Genomic DNA, 18,958 nt, shown 5'->3' with positions numbered 1-18,958 from the left:
TAAGTCTAATATGTAGGCACTGTACCACAAGTCAAGGCTATAATTGCTATCTTATTGCAAAAGTCAAACAGGCTGTCTCACTACTACCATTTACCGCATGTTCCTATACTTGGATAAATGATTTAACCTTTACTGCAGAACGCTTGCCTCTTCTTCCATAAACTCTGTGTACTTGCAGTTTGCGTACGCTGTGCTGAGGTTAAGGATGCACTTAACACTCACCCGGCGAGGCTCGCAGGACAGTTATACATCCTCATAAGTGCTTTTCTCCACAGTGGGCTCTTATTCATAAAGACCGATGCCAGTCATTCCTCGGACGCGTTCCAACTCGCTGGAGCGCACGTTGGAATGTGCTTCTGCCTCCACCCTCTGTTACGCAAATTGCGGACAGATGTTTGCCACTAGACAGGGTGGAGTTGCGCTCTTTACGTTGAAATTTCCACATCCTGCTCTCAGCAAAAACGGGCGACAGGCACAGTAGCCAATCAGCTCCGAGGAGCTCGCTCACTCGACCAATCAGAAGTTCACAATCCCGGGACTTCCGTGGTCTGTGTAACTCGTCCGTATACTGTACCGCTCAACATCTCTTGTGGAAATCTTGAGACAGGACAACAACCGGACTGTATAGAGGGAGAGTCTACAGTTGCAAATCTTGACGGTAAGTAAAGTATGTTTAAATGGGTTTTGTTTTCACAGCGTGAAGGATGTAAACATGCTTTTGTTTGGCTGTTCCTTCGTGATAAGCTGCGCCTACAACTTACTTCCTGCTCTGACAAGGCCGAGAACCCAAATTACATTTTAGCTAATGTTGTGGGCGTTAAAGTCTAACGCTTCCGAATGATTTCTTCTCTTGTTGTTATTTCTCCGTAAAACAAAGTTCAGAATCTATGCGGTACGTTGAACCAATTAGTAAAACATTCATACTTCCAGTTTGTGAATTTGACACACTGCGGGGCCCCAGTATTTTCAGCGGGACACAACTTTAACAAGTTCGCCTTCTGTGAGGAAACTGATCAACCTGACAGACTTATAGTAACGCCCGACTGAAAATACTCATGGAGAATGTGTCTGCCAACCCGAGGAAAAGAGCGGACGCTTGAAAGCAGCTGTGTCATGACCTCACCATTCTCTGAAGCCCCAACGTTAACATGAAAAACTTGTAATTAGGCAACCGAGCAGGGGAATAGGAAGCACTGCAGGGTGTATTTACAGCCGGCTAACTTCTGCCCGCCTGCACTGTGTTGGTAGCAGGGAGAGTCTGCAGCCACTGCAAGCCTCTGAGCCTCATGGGAGTTGTCGTTTTCTGAACACATTCCATATGGCACTGTGGAGCTACTGCTTTGCTATCAAAATATTTACACTGCAGTGAGCATAATGGTGCAGAAATCTTTATTTTTCTCTCGTGCTATGTTGAATTTTCTGGTTTCACATCAACCGGGTGGATGCTGGAGGTTTGCTGAGTGGAGCAAAGCTTTAGTTTTGCTTCTGCTTTAGCTCTGTCCCAGTTTTATTTATACACAGTGTCTGGGTGTCACATCAGCATGTGACTTATTTAGCTATGGAAGTAACTACAAAAGTCATAAAGCAGTAAAGAAATGTCCATCATAATTTCCCTGAACCCCAAGTGATGCTTTTGAAATTTCTTGTTTTGTCCAAACAAACAAAATCCGAAGAGATTCATTTTACAGTGATATAAAATGGAAGAAGCAGCAGTTCCTCACATTTGAGAAGCTGGGGCGTGTCGTTGTCTGGCTTTTTTTGTGAGACAAATTACCTAAAATGATCAGTCCAATATCAAAATGGTTGTTCACTAATATTATGCCACTTGCCTAATTGTACTCTAGTTTATTAGTATCACAGCTGTATGTGATACATGCTAATGTATCTCTTGTCTTTCAGTCCTGTTTTTGTTTCTATGTATTTGGCGCAAATGATCCACCTCCTCTTCCCCTTTCAGGGTTGGGCCGCCCGACCCACAACACTCCACCATGCCTCTGGTTACGAGGAACATAGAGCCGCGGCACCTGTGTCGTCAAACCATCCCGTCCAACATCCGCAGCGAGCTGGAATGTGTCACCAATATCAGCCTGGCCAACATCATCCGCCAGCTCGGCAGCCTCAGTGAGTGTTTGCTGTGTGTTTGAGTGTCGTTATGTCTGTCATTAAGATACAGTGGGAATAGTCAATTACATGTGGCAAATGTATGACGTGTGTTTGCACATGTTCAAACAGTGTTCTGTTTTAATGTAGTTGTGTTCACCTTGTGTACAGTTCAATTCATATTTGCTATTATTTTAAATGTTTTGTATTATTATCATGCAGGCTTTATTCTCCACCTTATTTTACATTAGTGATTATGTTTTTTAGTGCATGTGATTTCTTTGTTGTAAGACTCGTAGTGATACAAATAAGGTTTATTTTTAGTGTTGTTGTTGTTGTTATTAAATCATAAACTTCTGTTTATAGGTAAATATGCGGAGGATGTGTTTGGGGAGCTTTTTGTCCAGGCTGGAGCATTTGCAATCAGAGTCAATACTCTGGGAGAAAGAGTGGATCGTCTGCAGGTTAAAGTCACCCAGCTGGACCCCAAAGAAGAGGAGGGTGAGCACTCTGATGTTACTGTTACTATTACTAGTTATGAAAGTAGTTTATTAGTTTGAATATGGTGAAATATAACATCAAATTTACCATTTAAATTTTTTAACCACTTTCACGCTGACTCCAATTAACATTGAAAATTGAAATTACCTTCCCAATAAAACCACCTCCTTCCCTTGAGCACAATAAATATTTAATAACTCACATCTGTCTCATCTGTCTGTTTCTCTCTCAGTCTCTCTGCAGGCCATCACCACCCGTAAGGCCTTCCGTAGCAGTCTGACCCAGGACCAGCAGCTGTTCACCAGGCCGTCCCTGCCTGTGCCTGTACAGGAGACCTACGTGACCTGTAGTCCGCCCCCGCCGCTCAACCAGCTCAGCCAGTACAGGTAGGGCTCGGCAGACACACAGACACATGTCCATGGCTCATATTCATTCACTAGATTATAACATGCGAGGAATAATAAGAGAGCACGTGCATGCATATGTGCACACATGGAAAGGCACACGTGCATATTTTTGTCATCGTGACTATACGTTATTTAAACCCACCTCTCTGATGCATATTCTTTCAAACCTCATCAAGGAGGGGGTCTCAAATAATGACTGTGTTTGTCTTAATGAGGTCCAGTCCCCAACATAAGCTGGAAAAACTTTGAAATTCAATTTTTATGGTGTTAAATGACACAAAAATATAAAATTTGCCGGAATGTTTATCCTGTTGCTCAGAAGACATGAAGCCCACCTTTGTGACATCCTTTAGAGTCAACATGCTGATGCAGTACTCTAAAAAGCAAAGCTAATGACAAACCATGTTGAACTCAGACACACTTAATGGCAAAACAAACTGGATCATTTATATTCAGTGTAAATTGCTCTGCTGAAAACAGCCATATGTGTCACACCCCAGTTGACACATGTCAGTGAGATCTTGAATATTAATATTACACAAGGCATGACGTGTCACCGAAAGTATGATTAATCAGAAACCAGAACACAGTGGCAGCGATGGTAAACAGAGTGAGAGAATAAGCTTGTACAATTTTATTATTAAGAGTCGCTCTGAGCTGGTTTGAATGTGAAATTGCTATTAAGTGGATCATAACACATCTTTATAAATTTGGTACATTTGTGCAATTTTTGTGTACTAGTGAGAATGTGGCGAAAGAAAATAGCCTGTCTCTAGAAAAGGGAAGTTTTATGGTTCATTAATATGTTGACACATAAGGCAGATAAAGATCTGTCAGCAGACACTTAATGTTACTTCAACACAACACTGGAAGGGCACTCTGAGAGCGCAGACCGCTGTCAAGGCCATGACTCGCACTGGACACTTTTCTGTTTTGTTTCTTAACATTGGCTGTAATGTCGCCTGATAAATGACACTCCTGTCAACTTGAAACTAGGAGAGAGTAGATCTGATTGATGTGTGATTGAAGTGGACAAGCACAAAGTTGACAGTCAGTATTATTGCTTGCTCTCGTTGAGCGCAAAGTTTTACATTTTTCCTTCATATCCCTTGGGGAGATCATGACAGACAATTCACTTTTGGATGTGAGAGAATGAGTAATTGCATGGTATGTGTGTATTTACATTTCCAGTGTTGTTATAATGGTGTCAATGTTACGGTTACGGTTCTCCCATGAAACCAAACCACTGTCCTCGAGCGCTCCATGACGATTTCTTCCTGTATAAGGTTTGAGCAGGTACACATGTAGGCTACCTCAGAGGATTACTGGCACCACTGAATGTGGATTTTGATGTGAAGTCATATTTCCATAATTGGACATATGTTTTGTTACAGTTGAACTTCACTACCATCTACTGGATTTTACAATGTATGGCATTTATTCTCCAGGGCCAAATCCCCTATTAATGGAAGTGAAAAAGAATTTGTGTGTCTGCCCTGTGATTCAGATCCACTCTAAAATGTAATGGATCTTTCTTGGCCCATGCTGCACCCTTACATCAAGTTTCACGAAAATCGGGCCTGGAGCATTTCCCTAATCCTGCTGAGAGACAGACGAACTGAACCAATAAGAATAACCAATACCTAAGTGTAATTCTAATGTTTTTAAATGGTTCTCTACAGGGACGATGGAAGGGAGGCTCTCAAGTTTTACACTGATCCCTCCTACTTCTTTGACCTGTGGAAGGAGAAGATGCTGCAGGACACCAAGGACATCATGAAGGAGAAACGCAAGCACAGAGTGAGACGCATGAACATGCTCATACACAGTGAACGAATAACATGACAGTCACTGAGTTGAAACAAATGCACAATATTGGCGACATCAAGTGAAAGCATTTCTCCAACTCTCCGTGACTCCTTTTCTCTCTCTCCTGTCGGAGCAGAAGGAGAAGAAAGACCATCTGAACCAACGGACCCTCAATCCTAGAAAGATCAAGACCAGGAAGGAGGAATGGGAACGCCGTAAGATGGGGGAGGAGTTCGTGGTGCCAAAGAATGATTTGATGTAAGTTGAGAGATTGAGTGAAGTGTGATGAAAGTGTCTGTGGGTTGATGGAGTGTGCACTGGTGCAGAGTCGTGGTCATCCACAGGCCCAGGAGGCTTTTGAGTGCATTCCAGCGATTAGTAAAAAATGAGCTGATGAATTCGTTATTTCTTTCTCCAGTTAACAGTAATAGTATGGAATTGGCACTCATACAGTGAAGTCTCCCCCATCTTATCAGCTAATCTGTACACAGTGATATGGGTGGTATGTCCTGTCTGAAATGTGCTCAGGGGGTTGGGTGTAGCGCCGGCTGTCATTGCAAAATTAAGGTAAACAAATGTGTGAGTCACATCAAGCCTTGGGGTTGTTTTTATATTTTTACATATGATCTTTAATGATCACAGTAAGCATCTAAAATGTGCTTATACATGTAAAAAGATTAGTATCTAAAAATCTTTGATGCATTAAACTGACTCTTTTTGATTAGATAATTAAAAAACAATACAATAAAAAGCAACTAAAGTAAAGTAAAGTAAGAAGCCATCCTTTGATGAGCAGACCCATTCCAGCAGCTGTATTAGCTGCGATGCTCAATCTTTTTTAAAAGTGATTTACCCTTTTATTTGCCGGCTTGTTTTCTAACTCAACTAAGAGCCAGGACAGATAAGGAAAGAAACATTCAGTTTCCCTGTCAAGCTGTTAAGCTGAAGGACAGTCTCTTACTGCTGTGTCAGTGTCTGCACTCAGTGTTATTTTAATAGCTGTGTGAACCAGTCACCGCCTGTGTCGATGTCACTATTTGTGTCTGCTGCTTTAAATGCATTTGTGATACTTCCTCTTAAATCTTTTCAGGGTCATTTCTCCTAAATTACAGTACATGACTCACAGCTGCTATTTAGATCTGTAGATGCTCTTTGTCATTTGTCATTTACATGTCCAGGTTTTAGAGAATAGAGATGAAATGCTGTATTTTTGTGCTGATGCAGATGTTTTTAATTTGTTTGAAGGAATTCTTCTGAGGGTCTGAATGGCAGTATTGGATCTGGAGATGGCTTCAATTCTGAAGGCCTTGAGCAGAGTACCGGCTCCTATGCTTATGACCCCGGTTCCCCTCTCCCTCAGCCTTGCGATGACTTCCTGCCTCCTCCACCTCCAGACATGGCGTAAGTAGCGTCTTACATTTAAGCACACACACTGCCGCGCTGCCGCCCCTGCCAGCATGTGCTGAATGTACGACTACACATGCACTGCACAGCTGCACTGCAATCCTAAACGCAGCCTCTCCAGATTACAGGGTTGAGCAGGACCAGAATAGATGATAAACCTGATGTTCACTTTCAGCCTTTAATGACCATGAGCTGCTGAGATTGCCGCTGCAAAGAAATTGAAGGTTGCTGGAGGCAAATGAAGGATTGATTTTGTTATTTATCTTCTCCTCATCGCTAACTTCCACTCTGTCACACGCAGGTATAATGATGGACAGTACGGAGCACCAGCCCAGAAGCGTGTCAGCGTGCTGAGTCCAAACCATCCACCTCCTGCTCCCCCCATGGCCTCTCCTCCGCCCAACTCTCGCCCCAACCTTGCCCCTCCCCCCGCACCTCCCCCCCCTCCTCCACCCTCTGGGTTTGGGGTTCCCCCACCTCCACCTGGCTTCGAGACCCCACCCTCTCCCCCTCCGCTCACCTCCTCTCCTGCCGCCTATCCCTCCCCACCTGCTCCCCCTCCTCCACCCACTATGTCTGCTGGTTCTCCTCCTCCTCCACCACCTATGCCTGCAAGTGGTGGTCCACCTCCTCCTCCTCCTCCTCCCCCTCCCCCTGGTCCTCCTCCCTCATCCTTTGACAACCCTGCTCCCCCTCCTCCCTCTGGTGGTGGAGGGGCACCCAGCTCTGCTCCCAAACCTCAGCCAGAGCCCGCTGGTGACGCTCGCAGCGACCTGCTGCAGGCCATCCGACAAGGTAACAGGACACAGATCAATGTAAAATTTACAGCCCTCACTGCTGATTGGCTGATTACGAAATTGAAACTAGTGAAACAAATGAAATACTCTTAACAGCAATCTATATACACTTAAGTTAATTTCTCAGGTACTTGCAGTTTGAGTATTTGAATTTTGTACTGCCATAAAACATTATGCACGTCCTTGAGTCCAAACAAATGTGTTCAGTGCTTTTCCTTTCTTATAAAACATTTGCAAAGTGGAGTTTTAAAAATATTTTAAATCCTGTCCTGTCCCTTTTATTGCATGCCATTATTCCTCAAAGTGGCATACATGCATTGAGGATAAAAGCAGGACGTAGAGGAAAGATCACCCATCTGATAGCTTCCTGATTTCCACAAAATGTAGCTCAGCAAACAACGATTAGAAGACCTCTAAATGAACAGACTGCATTGCTTAAAACACCTCGTATATTGATATATCACAGTGTGTCTGTGACTAAAATGATAGAACGCTGCTTGCAAAGCATTTTCAGGGACACACACACACACTCACTGTAACTGTCTCACGAACTCCCTTTTAGGATTCAACCTGCGTAAGGTGGAGGCTCAGCGCGAGCAGGAGAAGAGGGATCACTTTGGCAATGACGTGGCTGCCATCCTGTCCCGTCGTATCGCTGTAGAGTGCAGCGATAGCGAGGATGACTCTTCAGAGTTTGATGATGACGAGTGGTCCGATTGATCGCCATCCCTTTTCACCTTCACTACCACCTCTGTATCTTTACTCAGCTGAAAACATCAGTGTATTTCCATTCAGGTTACCTTCTTAAGTACCAGTGATGCAGGGGTCCATGTTCTGTGTGTCTGTTAGATTTTAAGTGTGTGTGTATGTATTATGCACAAGTGGCCTATTATGAATCACATTCCTCAACCAATTTATGTCTGTTTACCCAAAATTATTCAGATAAGAGGTGCAAAAGTCCAAAGATTAAGTTAACAGCTTGATTCCACCAGGCATGACTACGTCACATTCAGGCTGCGCCGTGGCCCCCAGAGCTGATCACAGCCATTCTAGGCAATGTTTGTGGTTCCAACAGAGAAGCCGTAGCACATTTTGTGTCCCAGACGCGGCTCTCCACTCTGCTCCGCCTAAAATATTTACCCAGTCTATCTTTGACAGAAGCTGCATCAAGATGCTCAGAGCAGAACAAGCCGGGCTAGAAGTCAGACACAGGAACGCCATCGAGCTTCCGGTCAATTTTCAAAATAAAACCCCCTGTACAGAGTCCTGATCCTAAAAGCAGACAACAAAAGCAGGCAGGCAAAATGTTCTGTTTCTGAAGTACTCTGGTCGATGGTATGAAGCCAAGCAGACGATGGAACAAAACTGTGTCGCAACTTCATAGAGCCGTGCCTGGTGGAATCAATGCGTAAGAGTATGAGTGCCTGGTTGTGTCCCAATCTGTGACTGCTTTCACTGGATGACACAGTGTTGTTATGGATGTGAGAGTGTTGTGTGTGTGTGTGTGTGTGACGCACGTCTCTCTGCTGAGTCCGTGCGGAAACACATCACCTCTGTCTTTATCTTCTGGTTTGTTCGAATCAGATGCCCTTTGCTGCCGGCTAAATGATTTTATCTGCTTTAATATATTATGGCGAAAGGTAATAGACAGTACAAACACACAAGCACGCAATCTCTTCCATACACAGTATTTGTATGTACTTAGTGGAAAGACTAAAGTTGTTGATGTCAAAACATTCTTACTCATTCATAGATTATATGATAGAGATGTAAAGTTTATAATACATATTGAATCATTATCTAAGACTATTAACGCGATCCCTTTGTGGCCCTTTGAAGCACGGTTTTTTATCACTTTTCCTTTCCTCACTTTTGTGGTTGTCATGGGAACAATTGACTTGCGGACAAGACATGGTTGTAGTTTTATAAACAAATTTGTGAATGGGTTATTCAGCGTGTAAGGGGAAGTATGAGATCACCAAAGTGAGCGTATGCAGCCATTTAACACGATTATCATGATTCATTTTGTACTGGGTTTCGGCTCTGCCGCCTTTTTCCTCCTGCAGTTTTTTTTTTTTTTTCTTTCTTTTTTCTTAGGATGAACTCGGCTGTGATGCTTTAATCACAATCAGGAAGCCTTTTGCCTTATCCTGCTGCCTGATAGGTGCCTTTTTTATACTGCATTTCAGTGTCAGCGCAGGTTTATTTTGGTTATCCACACTGGTCACAGATCAGCGTCTTCCAGAAATCTTAACAGCTGCCATTGATGAGTCAAACGGAAAACGGACTGATGTTTTCCATATTTTTCAAGTGCCTTTTATTTTGTGTTAAAGCACAATCACACAGCATGCTTAGCCAAAGTTCTGCTTCCTCTGCCTTAATTTTCCCAAATGATTCTAGTTATTTCAATAAAGATAGAATGAATTACAGTGATTGTTGCAGTGTATTTTCGGTGAGAGTGAATAGTGTGTATGATGCGATGTGTTGAATAACAACTTCTCAAGAATGTTAAGCCTTGGCATAAGACTCCTCATGCTTTATCCATGACTCATCCTCTTTGTGTCAGTGCTGGAGACTTCTTCACGGTGCCCGGTGCTGACTGTAGGGAGTGTGAAAATGAATTGACTGGATAAAAGTTCCAAAAATGAGTAGGAGGAGAGAAAAACCTCTTGCATAATCACTATGTCCTCAAACCAAGGCTGCTTTGCAGGTTTTAAAAGGACGCAGTGTGTGCAGAGTGATGGTAATAAACTGATGATTTCTTTAGCCACCAAATAATTTAGGATACTGGAATAGAGAGCAGCAGTCTGTTCCTAATGTAGTTAAAGAGTGAGAGATTGAGAGAGACAAACGCACTAAAAGCCTCCGCAGCGGTGAAGAGAAGAGTGCTGACATCACCCAGTAGAAAAAAAAGCATATTTATTATTCATCAGTATAAAACATTCATTTCAAAAAGGCTGTGCAACACGAACATACAGTCAATACCTTTCAAAGTGCCTTTAACAGCATGTGCAAATAGAATCTCAAAGATCTACAACATTGTGTTGGACATTCAAGTAAATAAAATTGGGCTTTGGATCACACATGTAGTTACACTGTGATAGGTTTGCGTTTACAACCCATCCCTTCCTCTCATCTTAAAGTGCCAAGGGTCATTAAATCCACCGTTTATGACTAGGGATATACAGAGCATCCCTGTGATTGTGTCAGTTTGCAGATCCAGTGGATCTACTGTTTTTTTGAGGATGAGGCACAAAGTACGTACAGTACATGATGTGAAGTCTTTAGTCCCAAGATGGCTGTCTACCAGGACAGTGCAGTACATTCTGATTCACAGAAGGACTTCATCTATTAGAGAAGTGCTGCTTGCATGTGTGGGAGTGTGTGTGTGTGTGTGTGTGTGTGTGTGTGTGTGTGTATGAGAGAGAGAGAGAGAGAGACACTTGATGTTCTGGATTTGGATGACAGTCAGTGCAGCTATGTGTGTATCTTGGCCCATAAACAGTGATATGTCTGGCATAGATTGTGTGGTGGCTTGAGTCCGGTGAAGTTTGGCAGTCTACACGTCGACGGGGTAGTGTATGTGCGTGTTTTGTGTGTATCTGTGTGGGCAGCAAGCCTGGACCAGCACCTTCCGAATGTCTTTGTTTCTCAGACTGTAGAGAATCGGGTTCAGCAGCGAGCTGCCCGCCGCCGGCACCAAGGTGGCATAGGTGTACAGAGGAGGGCTGGACGCGTCTCCCAGCAGCCCCCAGAGGGAGAAAGGCATCCAGCAGCCCACAAACACACTGAGCACCAGGATCAACCGAGAGAAGCCCCTCCCACTGCTGTGTTTGCTTGCATATGATTGGTTGGCAGGGAGAAAGTGCCTCTGGGTAGCGATGGCGTGGGCATGCCGCCTTGCCACACGGCAGATCCCAGCATACAATTGCAGGGTTACCATGACAACCACCAGGAAGCCACCACACAGCAGCGATAGGTATGTCCGGGTCAGAGGTCGTGCTACAGAACAGGAGTTTGGCTCCCCGAGGCAGTGCCATCCCATTGCAGGTCCCGCCCCGATGATGCATGCACCCAACCAGACCAGCAGCAGGAGGACGGCTGCTCTGCGACGTGATTGGCTTGAACCATAGGTGAGGGCGTGGCTTAAAGACAGGTATCGGTCCAAAGCAACACCCATCAGGCTACAGAGTGAGGCAGTCAGTGATGTCACCAGCAGTCCGGAGGTCAGCAACTCTGACCAATCACTGGGCTCCATGCAGAACAGGAAAAGAAAGTGCAGGACCAAAGCGACACCTGCTAGGAGATCGGCCAATCCGAGGCTCGCCAGCAGCAGGAAAACAGGGGCACGAAGGGACGGTGTGGCCAATATGGTAGTGACAACTATTGCATTTTCAGTGGCAATGAGAGTTCCTGAAACACACAGGGCAACTCCCCACACTGTGAGGGGCGGGACTTCATACGGAGGTGAGCTTTCCAGTTGGTCCAAGGTGAAGAAGGGGTCTGCACCTGAGGACTCGTCCCAGCCCAGGTCAGAAGCGTTCAGGATCATGGCCAATCAGCAGTCACACAAACACAACCTAAGAGAGAGAAAAAAGGAGAAACATTAGCTCTAATGGGTCATTAGCATCTCCGCCTGCCCGTTAAACAGCCTTTGATTGACCAGCTGTGGTTTCAGCTTTGTGGAGCTGCTGGAGGCCGGATGTGGAGGAAGAGAGTTGTTATAGTCTTGCATGCACTTCTTCCTATGGTTTGTATGATAATTTGTCCTATATTGTTTTTATTAGAAAAATATTAATCAATAATATTCAAAATAGATGTATTTTGTTGGTATTAGGATGGATTTGTATTTGCAGAATAATTAATTTGTAGTCCAAACCCCTCTTGCCCTGAGATTATCTTTAAAAAAAAAAAACACAAGCCTTCACAGTGCAATAGTGGCAATTTAAGAAATGTGAACAAAATCTATGGGCTATATAAAACTATTATGTAATAATCTTGCAGGCTCCTGGACTGTCTGTGACGTCAGCATCTGTAGTCTTGCGGGAAGTCACGCAAATCCTAGTCAGTCATTATGTAGCCTTCATGCAACGTGATGGACTGACTTACCGCAACACGAATGTATGATTAGGCTACCATTGATTAAACTACAATTAATATAGCTCTATAACACGTCACTCTAAATCCGGGCTTTCATTGGCTTTCGCTGTCCTCCTCTTTGGTTTTATCCTGCACACGTTTCAGGAGCTTCCAAACATCTTTCGTATCGTTTGTGGCGTGGCTGCTTAAATCTGTCCAGTCTGAGGTTTCCCTCTTGTTAATGTCCAAACATGATGTTCAGCTGCAGGGACAGCACGCTGTGTAAACCTCGGACAGATCGCACATGCGGTGTCCTGAGTAAGAAACCCTGTGCTGTGTATTCGGCCACAGTTGTGCTATTTCAGGAATTCGCCAGTGACGAGGTTAAGATGCTGCGCGCTCCGGTATGTTATCTGTTTGTTCTTTAGTACATGTCGACATGTACTGCACGCCCAATTCAAATAGCTCATCTCAACTGTAATGCACGAATGCTATTTTAAGAGTCTTCTTCCTTCACTCGTACAGGAGTAGGGCTGCTGGAGGCACTGGGAGTCTTTCATCCTCCCCGCTGTCACGTTTCAGAGTGAAGAGGTCTATCCCACCTCCTGGTGCGGAGGTCCCTCTTTTATGATACAATTGCAGGTTCATTGCACCACGGAGGATGCCCCTGACACACGCACACATGAACAGCACGCCTCGCACACACAGACACACACGTCTATGCATATGATGGAGCATTCATCTTACCGTATTAACGAAGAGTCAAACTGATTTGTTCTCCTCTCTTTTAAGATCCAGGTAACGGAGGTCGGGTGATTGTGTCCGCTGCTCGTCCGCTGCCAGTTGAACTACGGTTCGTACCACAGCGCTCCGTGCTCCTGTCTTCATCAAAGTTGCTCCAAACTCTCACTCGCTTGCATCTCCTCTTCTTCAATCTCCTCTGAGCGCTTAAGGGAGGCAGAATGGACGCTCGTCCGCGCGGACTCATCCACAAGAGAGCCTGCCTGACGTCACTGACTGGGAGGATCGACCAATGAGGTGTCGGCATTGAGGATGCGGGGAGAGTAGGGAAAGGGGGGTGTGTATGGAGTAATTTCATTCAGAAAAATGCGGCATCTCTGTTGCCCCTCCCACTGCGGTTCACTCCTGCTCTCATTTCTGGTAAATAATAACCCCCTTCCACACACACACACACACACACACACACACACACACACACACACACACTTACTTTTGTGAATAAGACCCAGGGGCCTGGTTGAATGAGAGGACATTGTTTTGAGATGGCGCTGTCCACGGTGCTGAAGCATCAGGATGACTCATGGGGAGGTGTCCTGCAGAGCACCAATAATCTCTGTGAAACAGACTCTTCCAGTGAAAAAAATGTCCTCTACCATCCATTTTTGTGACATAATTGGCCCTTTCCATACACCAATAATAATAATAATGATAACGACAATAATAATAACAATGATGATGCTTCTTTGTTATTATTATTGCTATTAGTAGTAGTATTAATATTATGTTGGTATTAGTGCATAGGGAGTTTATCTGAGTTGTACATAATGAGATTCACACATCTGATCTTATAGCCCTAAAATCATTTGCAAATCTTACATATGTCTGCAAGCAAACAATACACACACACAAAGACATTTTGCTGTGCATGGCGAGGGGTTTCCTGTAATCACACAGAAGCGGGAAGGCCATTTATTTTGCTTGTTATCTAATGTATTGATTCGTCCTTTGAGTTAAGCAACCTGTCACAGACACACAGGCCACAGTATCACAACAGCAGCAGGGAATTCATGGCTTCCCCAGTTTGATAGTGAGCGTGGGTGCTGCAGGATGGGCTGAACAGTTGTCTACGTGGTCGCGCATATCAATGCAGGGGAGGGGAGGGGGGGGGGTTCTCATCCTGCTCAAGCCATATTAGGACACGCTTCCCCTCCTACGTCACCCAGAAGATCCGAAGTGTCACCTTTAAAGTTACAGATGTTTTTCTTTCTCACATCAAGCTCTATTTTGTCAACATCCCATGATACCACTACAGAACCATTACATGTAAATCACATGTTTTAGGAGGTTAGATTTTACAAAACTCACAGAGAAACTAAACTGAAGGAAGACTATAATATTATTTGTGTAGTGTATCTAGGTTGTTTCTCCCATCTGAAACATTGTCTATTGTGATGTATTCCGACTTTGATTTCCTTGCAACACCGTGCTTTTATTCGGTTATGTCACATATGTGAATTTGTACTAATACTATAAAGTCGTCTCGTCGCTGTGGGCTGTAAATTGCAGCATTGCTCGCTTATTTGTCAGTGGTGTATTGATTTCTGCCAGCAGTGGGAGCATCAGTGGAGGAGGGAATCGTGTTCGACAGGAATTCGGAATATCCCTTTGTGTTTCTCTGGCATGCTGACACATAAAGCAGCCATCTTGCAGGGCTGCAAAGATACACCCAGGCAGCGTGTGAGGGAGCATTTGACATGTGGGAGTACATGAGCCACGTCGGTGTGTGTGGAGGAGGTGATGGTAGATCTCGCTGCTTAAAGCTGAGAAGTGTGTGTCGTGATTCTGGACTCAATGCACCTGATTTTGAGGGCTTGGCCCTGCGCTACTGTATGACTCAGTGCATCTACATCACAAAGCAACACTCTGAAGGTCAGAGCACTTGTACAGCTCGTGCTAGTGCTTTTGCATACTGGTGTACAGGGGTATGCCTGAGAGTTATGGAGCTTTTTCCAAGCAGCCAAAGGCATTCTGAGCCCCATTTAATTGTTGCTTTATTTCCAATATTTTCACCATTTCCACCACGCCACAAAGTGATCAATCAGTATCGGTAATTGCCTTGTTCAGACCGTCTGTCTAGTGCACAGATGGGGCATATTATGTGCTGATAGCTGAATGTGTCTCAGACTTGATTAAATTTGTAATCTTTCAGTTTTGTTCTTATCTCATCTGTGCTTGCGCAACACAAAGTAGAAAATATTGCAGGATTTATTTAGTATCTTGCTTTATATATGGACTCTAAACTCCTCCTTGAGTTGTTTGTCACAGGCAAATCGATCGAGTTTGAGGAGACTGGCAAGTGATGAGGCAGCACCTCATTACTGTCACTGACACATTGGAGGTGATAATAGACTGCTGATGTACAGACTGTCTACTGTACGTAATCACATAGGTTCTGATCACCTCTACTTCCCACTCCAACGTCAGTGTGTGTTCACAGGACATTTAGAGCTGTCAGACACTCTAAATATACTGTTGGGTCAGACATTCATGATGCCCAAAGGATAAATTGTGAAAGATTTTCCATAATTTCTCCTTCAACACCATCAAGTCACAACTTTTATTTGTCCTATAGTTTAGTTGAAGACCAATTACCTGCAGACCTAATGACTGCTAATTACCAAATGTTAGCATGCTAACCCTAAACTAAGATGGTGAACATGTAAGCATACACCTGTTGTAAATTAGCATGTTAGCATTGTTACTGTGAGCATTTAGTATGCCTATGTTGGCATTTAGCACAGAGACTCTTTGTCAGTTTTGTTTTCTGTGAACCCTCAGATTCATCTTGGGACCACTTTAGGGGTCCGGACCTCCAGGTTGGGACCCACCATCCCAAAACATACACCTTGTTTGAAGATTTGAACAGTGTGACAGGAAGTTCAAAATAATGAGAGCTTCAAGGGTTATTTGATGTGGGACCATGTGCACTTGTTATTCCACTCGTTAGTATTGTTGTCTATGGTGTTTGTAAGGACATATGTGTGAATGCAGGTGTGTGTGCGTGCATTGCCGGCTGAACTAAACAGGTGTCACTCTGTCCAAACTGGTGTGTATTTCAGGAGGGTTGAGGTGAACCAGCTGGTTGCCAGGAAACCAAGTTTGGGTGTTGCTCATGTTACACAGATCTCTGTGTCTCCTGTCTTTGCCTCTTTGTCCTAACCGGGAGCCATATCTCTATTTGCGACTATTGGATCTCCCTTTGAGGACTTATTTTTATTTGAAAGCTTTTTGTTCGCACTAATTCTTCTCCAAGCACCAAAGTTTCCAGCTGTCCGTTGCAGGTGCTCGGTGGCTGTCAGGATGCAGCAGGTGGCATTGAAGGTCCTCTGCTCCACACTGCTGCTTCTTGCTGTGGTGCCCTCCGTGTATTCACAGTCAGGTATGGGTCCATCCTCATCTCTTACATTTGTTTTCTTACTGTTTGGCCATCTCACTGGCATCTGATGCTTCCTTGTATCCAGTACAATCTGACCTCTTTCGAGAGCCTTTCCTTGATAACACCTCTCCTCTTATTACTTGTGATGATGGCTTGTCCTCCAGTATTTCCTACAAGCTGACAATAAGGAAAAACTGTGAGAGATGACTGACAATCTGCTGTCTCTTCTTTGGCATTACTCTTGCATGTTGCCCACTCACTTTTGCCGACTCTGACGTTGTCCAGATTCTACAATAATTGAGCTATTAAAATGTTTCTGTGGGAAGATAATTGCTCATCGGCCAATCAGTTGCTTTTGAGTGACACTTCCAATAGACTGCCAGTTTTGTCCCTCCCTGCAGATTGTTCTCAAGCCGAGTCATGTGACCTGTGCGTTGGATACTCCATGCTCAACCTGACAGGCTGTGTCTGGAGGCTTTGTCCATACGGTGACGTGTACACACAAACACACACAGATGCACACACACACCCTTGACCTCTGATAGTAATTCAATCATCATACCTGCTGTAACATAAGCTTCCCTGTTTTGTACAAGATGACTGAATTATTTAGTATGCCGGGAACACACACGATACACACACACACACACACACACACACACACACACACACACACACACACACACACACTTGCACACACACTAAAATTCTCTCTCTTTCTGTCTCAGGTAACGACACGGGCATGTGTGTGACTGATGACGGCAGCTCGGTAGACAACACCATGAACTGTAGCTGGACCAGAGTGTCTGAGCTGTGCACAGGTAGCAAACAGTTCCCTCCAAAATGAACACAAGATATTTCTCTGCAGCCTCAGTAACTGTTGTCTCTTTTGCATGTTTTATCTCTCAGTTGTGGAGACTGTAGCTGAGGGACGGGGCGAAGGTGACACAGGTAAATCGTATCATGTCTACTCGAGCATCCCCTTCCACCCCCTCCTCTCTCTCGTGCGTCAGACATTTATTATTCCCGTAAGAGCTGAGTAAAATGTTCCCCAGTAGCACTCAGGCGGTGCTTTCTCAGAAAAAAAAATGGACTCTCTCTTCTTTTCCCATTCAGCCCTGTTTTCATGTGATTTCTCTGTAGACCAGTCAAACTCTTGCTTTTCTTTCCCTCCAGTTGATGGAAGCAACACCGACACATCTCCACAGTTCTCCCAGGCCAAGTTTGACATGTCCAGCTTCATTGGAGGCATCATACTCGTGCTGTGTGTGCAGGCGGGTGGCTTCTTCGCCATGCGTTTCCTCAAGTCCAAGGAGCAGAGCAGCTATGACCCCATGTGAGTCTGTACACTTAGGCGTTAGAGAGGGGAGAATTTAGCGTGACTGCATCAGTTTAACCATGTGCGTGTAACTGTGTCACTGTGTTCTGTCAGTGCAACAGCATCCTCTGGTGGCAGGACTGATCAATAGCAGCCAACATACAATGCGATTCACCTTTAACATCCCTCTGGATTGTATTTGGATTCTACTCGCAAACTCTGTCTGTCCATATCAAAATTCTGTCTGTCTTCACACAGAGAGCAGCCACAGTGAGGACAAGACGTGTGAAGGACAAACAGGCGAGGCTGGAGGACAGCAGAGCAGTGACTCATCGAGTTGTGATGATGAGATTTATTTATTCTATTTTTTTCTGAGCCCTTGTTTTTGGTTTGGTCCCCATGTGTACCCCTGGGGGATGGTTGTGTTTATAAGAGGACATTTTTCTCAGAACACTGCATCGTGTAATGAGTGTATATGCATGTGTTCACTGTGTTTCTATAGTCTGCATATTTCAGAGACATTTTGACTGCTGGTAATCATCCAATGTGACGAATGGGGAACAAAAAAGCTCTAATTTTCTCAGCACTTACAGCGATTTATCCTTGTGATCATCCCACCAAAAATTTTCACCAATGCAACATGTTGAGTGTTTGTCTTCTTATAAACAACAAGCAACTAGCTGTATCAATGTTTCGACTGTGTAAATAGTACAGTGCAGCTGTGGAAAAGTGTGATATAATCCCATGTAGACAGAAGGTCAGACAAGGTCACAACAGGCATTTTATTCTTTTTTCAAGAACCTTAAAATAGACTGAAATGAGACCCTGAACATCAAGATTTTGTCCATCATCTAAGAATACTTCTGTGTTTCAAGTGGAGATGTGTAACTCTCGAGTGTTTTATTGAGACCAAACATTTAAATATTTATGCTATATATTTCTTTCATTTGTCAACCTGCAGTTAGTTAGAGCATTTAGCTGAGGACCCTAAAGGAGCCATCACAACAACTCCTGGGAACATAGGAAATTACACTTTATGATCTACTATGTAAGGCTAAACAGTAACAGTGCTAGACCTTTAAACTTCATGACTACTTCCAGTGTGGCTTTAGCAGCACTCCTCTGATTTGCATGTCATTTTGACTTGTATAGAGTCTTTTTTATAAACAGTTTTGAGTGCTCATATGTATGTTACATACATACCAGCTTTACCCTTTAGTAACAGTTCAAAGAAGTGTGATGTGAGCCTGTTCATTTTTTTTTTTGTGATGCCATTAGAAGGAAACTGCTCAATGCTGGCAACCTGAATAAACTAAGGACAAACACTTGTTTCTGTGTGTGTGTGTCATGTCTGCTGTCATGCATG

General features: G+C 44.1%; 3 protein-coding genes across 5 annotated transcripts; 2 read left to right on the top strand and 1 right to left on the bottom strand.

The window, feature by feature from the left end:
* The first annotated feature begins 549 nt into the window (after positions 1 to 549).
* wasf2 (WASP family member 2) lies at positions 550 to 9,930 on the top strand. Its single transcript, XM_076754815.1, has 9 exons — positions 550 to 658; positions 1,958 to 2,121; positions 2,467 to 2,601; positions 2,834 to 2,987; positions 4,691 to 4,808; positions 4,954 to 5,075; positions 6,063 to 6,218; positions 6,523 to 7,016; positions 7,581 to 9,930. Exons 2-9 carry the CDS (start codon positions 1,989 to 1,991, stop codon positions 7,736 to 7,738), a joined length of 1,470 nt encoding a protein of 489 aa, XP_076610930.1. The 5' UTR covers positions 550 to 658; positions 1,958 to 1,988; the 3' UTR covers positions 7,739 to 9,930.
* gpr3 (G protein-coupled receptor 3) lies at positions 9,114 to 13,065 on the bottom strand. Its single transcript, XM_076754817.1, has 2 exons — positions 12,845 to 13,065; positions 9,114 to 11,598 (listed from the first exon to the last, which is right to left on the bottom strand). Exon 2 carries the CDS (start codon positions 11,568 to 11,570, stop codon positions 10,578 to 10,580), a length of 993 nt encoding a protein of 330 aa, XP_076610932.1. The 5' UTR covers positions 11,571 to 11,598; positions 12,845 to 13,065; the 3' UTR covers positions 9,114 to 10,577.
* Positions 13,042 to 18,921, top strand: cd164l2 (CD164 sialomucin-like 2). Of its 3 annotated transcripts, XM_076754820.1 has the most exons (7): positions 13,042 to 13,258; positions 16,180 to 16,277; positions 16,676 to 16,762; positions 17,003 to 17,095; positions 17,184 to 17,225; positions 17,451 to 17,610; positions 17,851 to 18,921. In XM_076754820.1, exons 2-7 carry the CDS (start codon positions 16,199 to 16,201, stop codon positions 17,864 to 17,866), a joined length of 477 nt encoding a protein of 158 aa, XP_076610935.1. In that variant the 5' UTR covers positions 13,042 to 13,258; positions 16,180 to 16,198; the 3' UTR covers positions 17,867 to 18,921. The 3 variants fall into 3 exon arrangements, with proteins under 3 accessions (XP_076610935.1, XP_076610934.1, XP_076610933.1); XM_076754819.1 differs by having other exon boundaries at positions 13,042 to 16,277; XM_076754818.1 differs by having other exon boundaries at positions 13,042 to 16,762; positions 17,851 to 18,919.
* The last annotated feature ends 37 nt before the right edge of the window (positions 18,922 to 18,958 follow it).

The sequence above is a fragment of the Chaetodon auriga genome, chromosome 17 (assembly GCF_051107435.1).
Source record: "Chaetodon auriga isolate fChaAug3 chromosome 17, fChaAug3.hap1, whole genome shotgun sequence".
Lineage (NCBI taxonomy): Eukaryota > Metazoa > Chordata > Actinopteri > Chaetodontiformes > Chaetodontidae > Chaetodon > Chaetodon auriga.
This window is presented reverse-complemented; position numbering and strand designations above follow the sequence as displayed.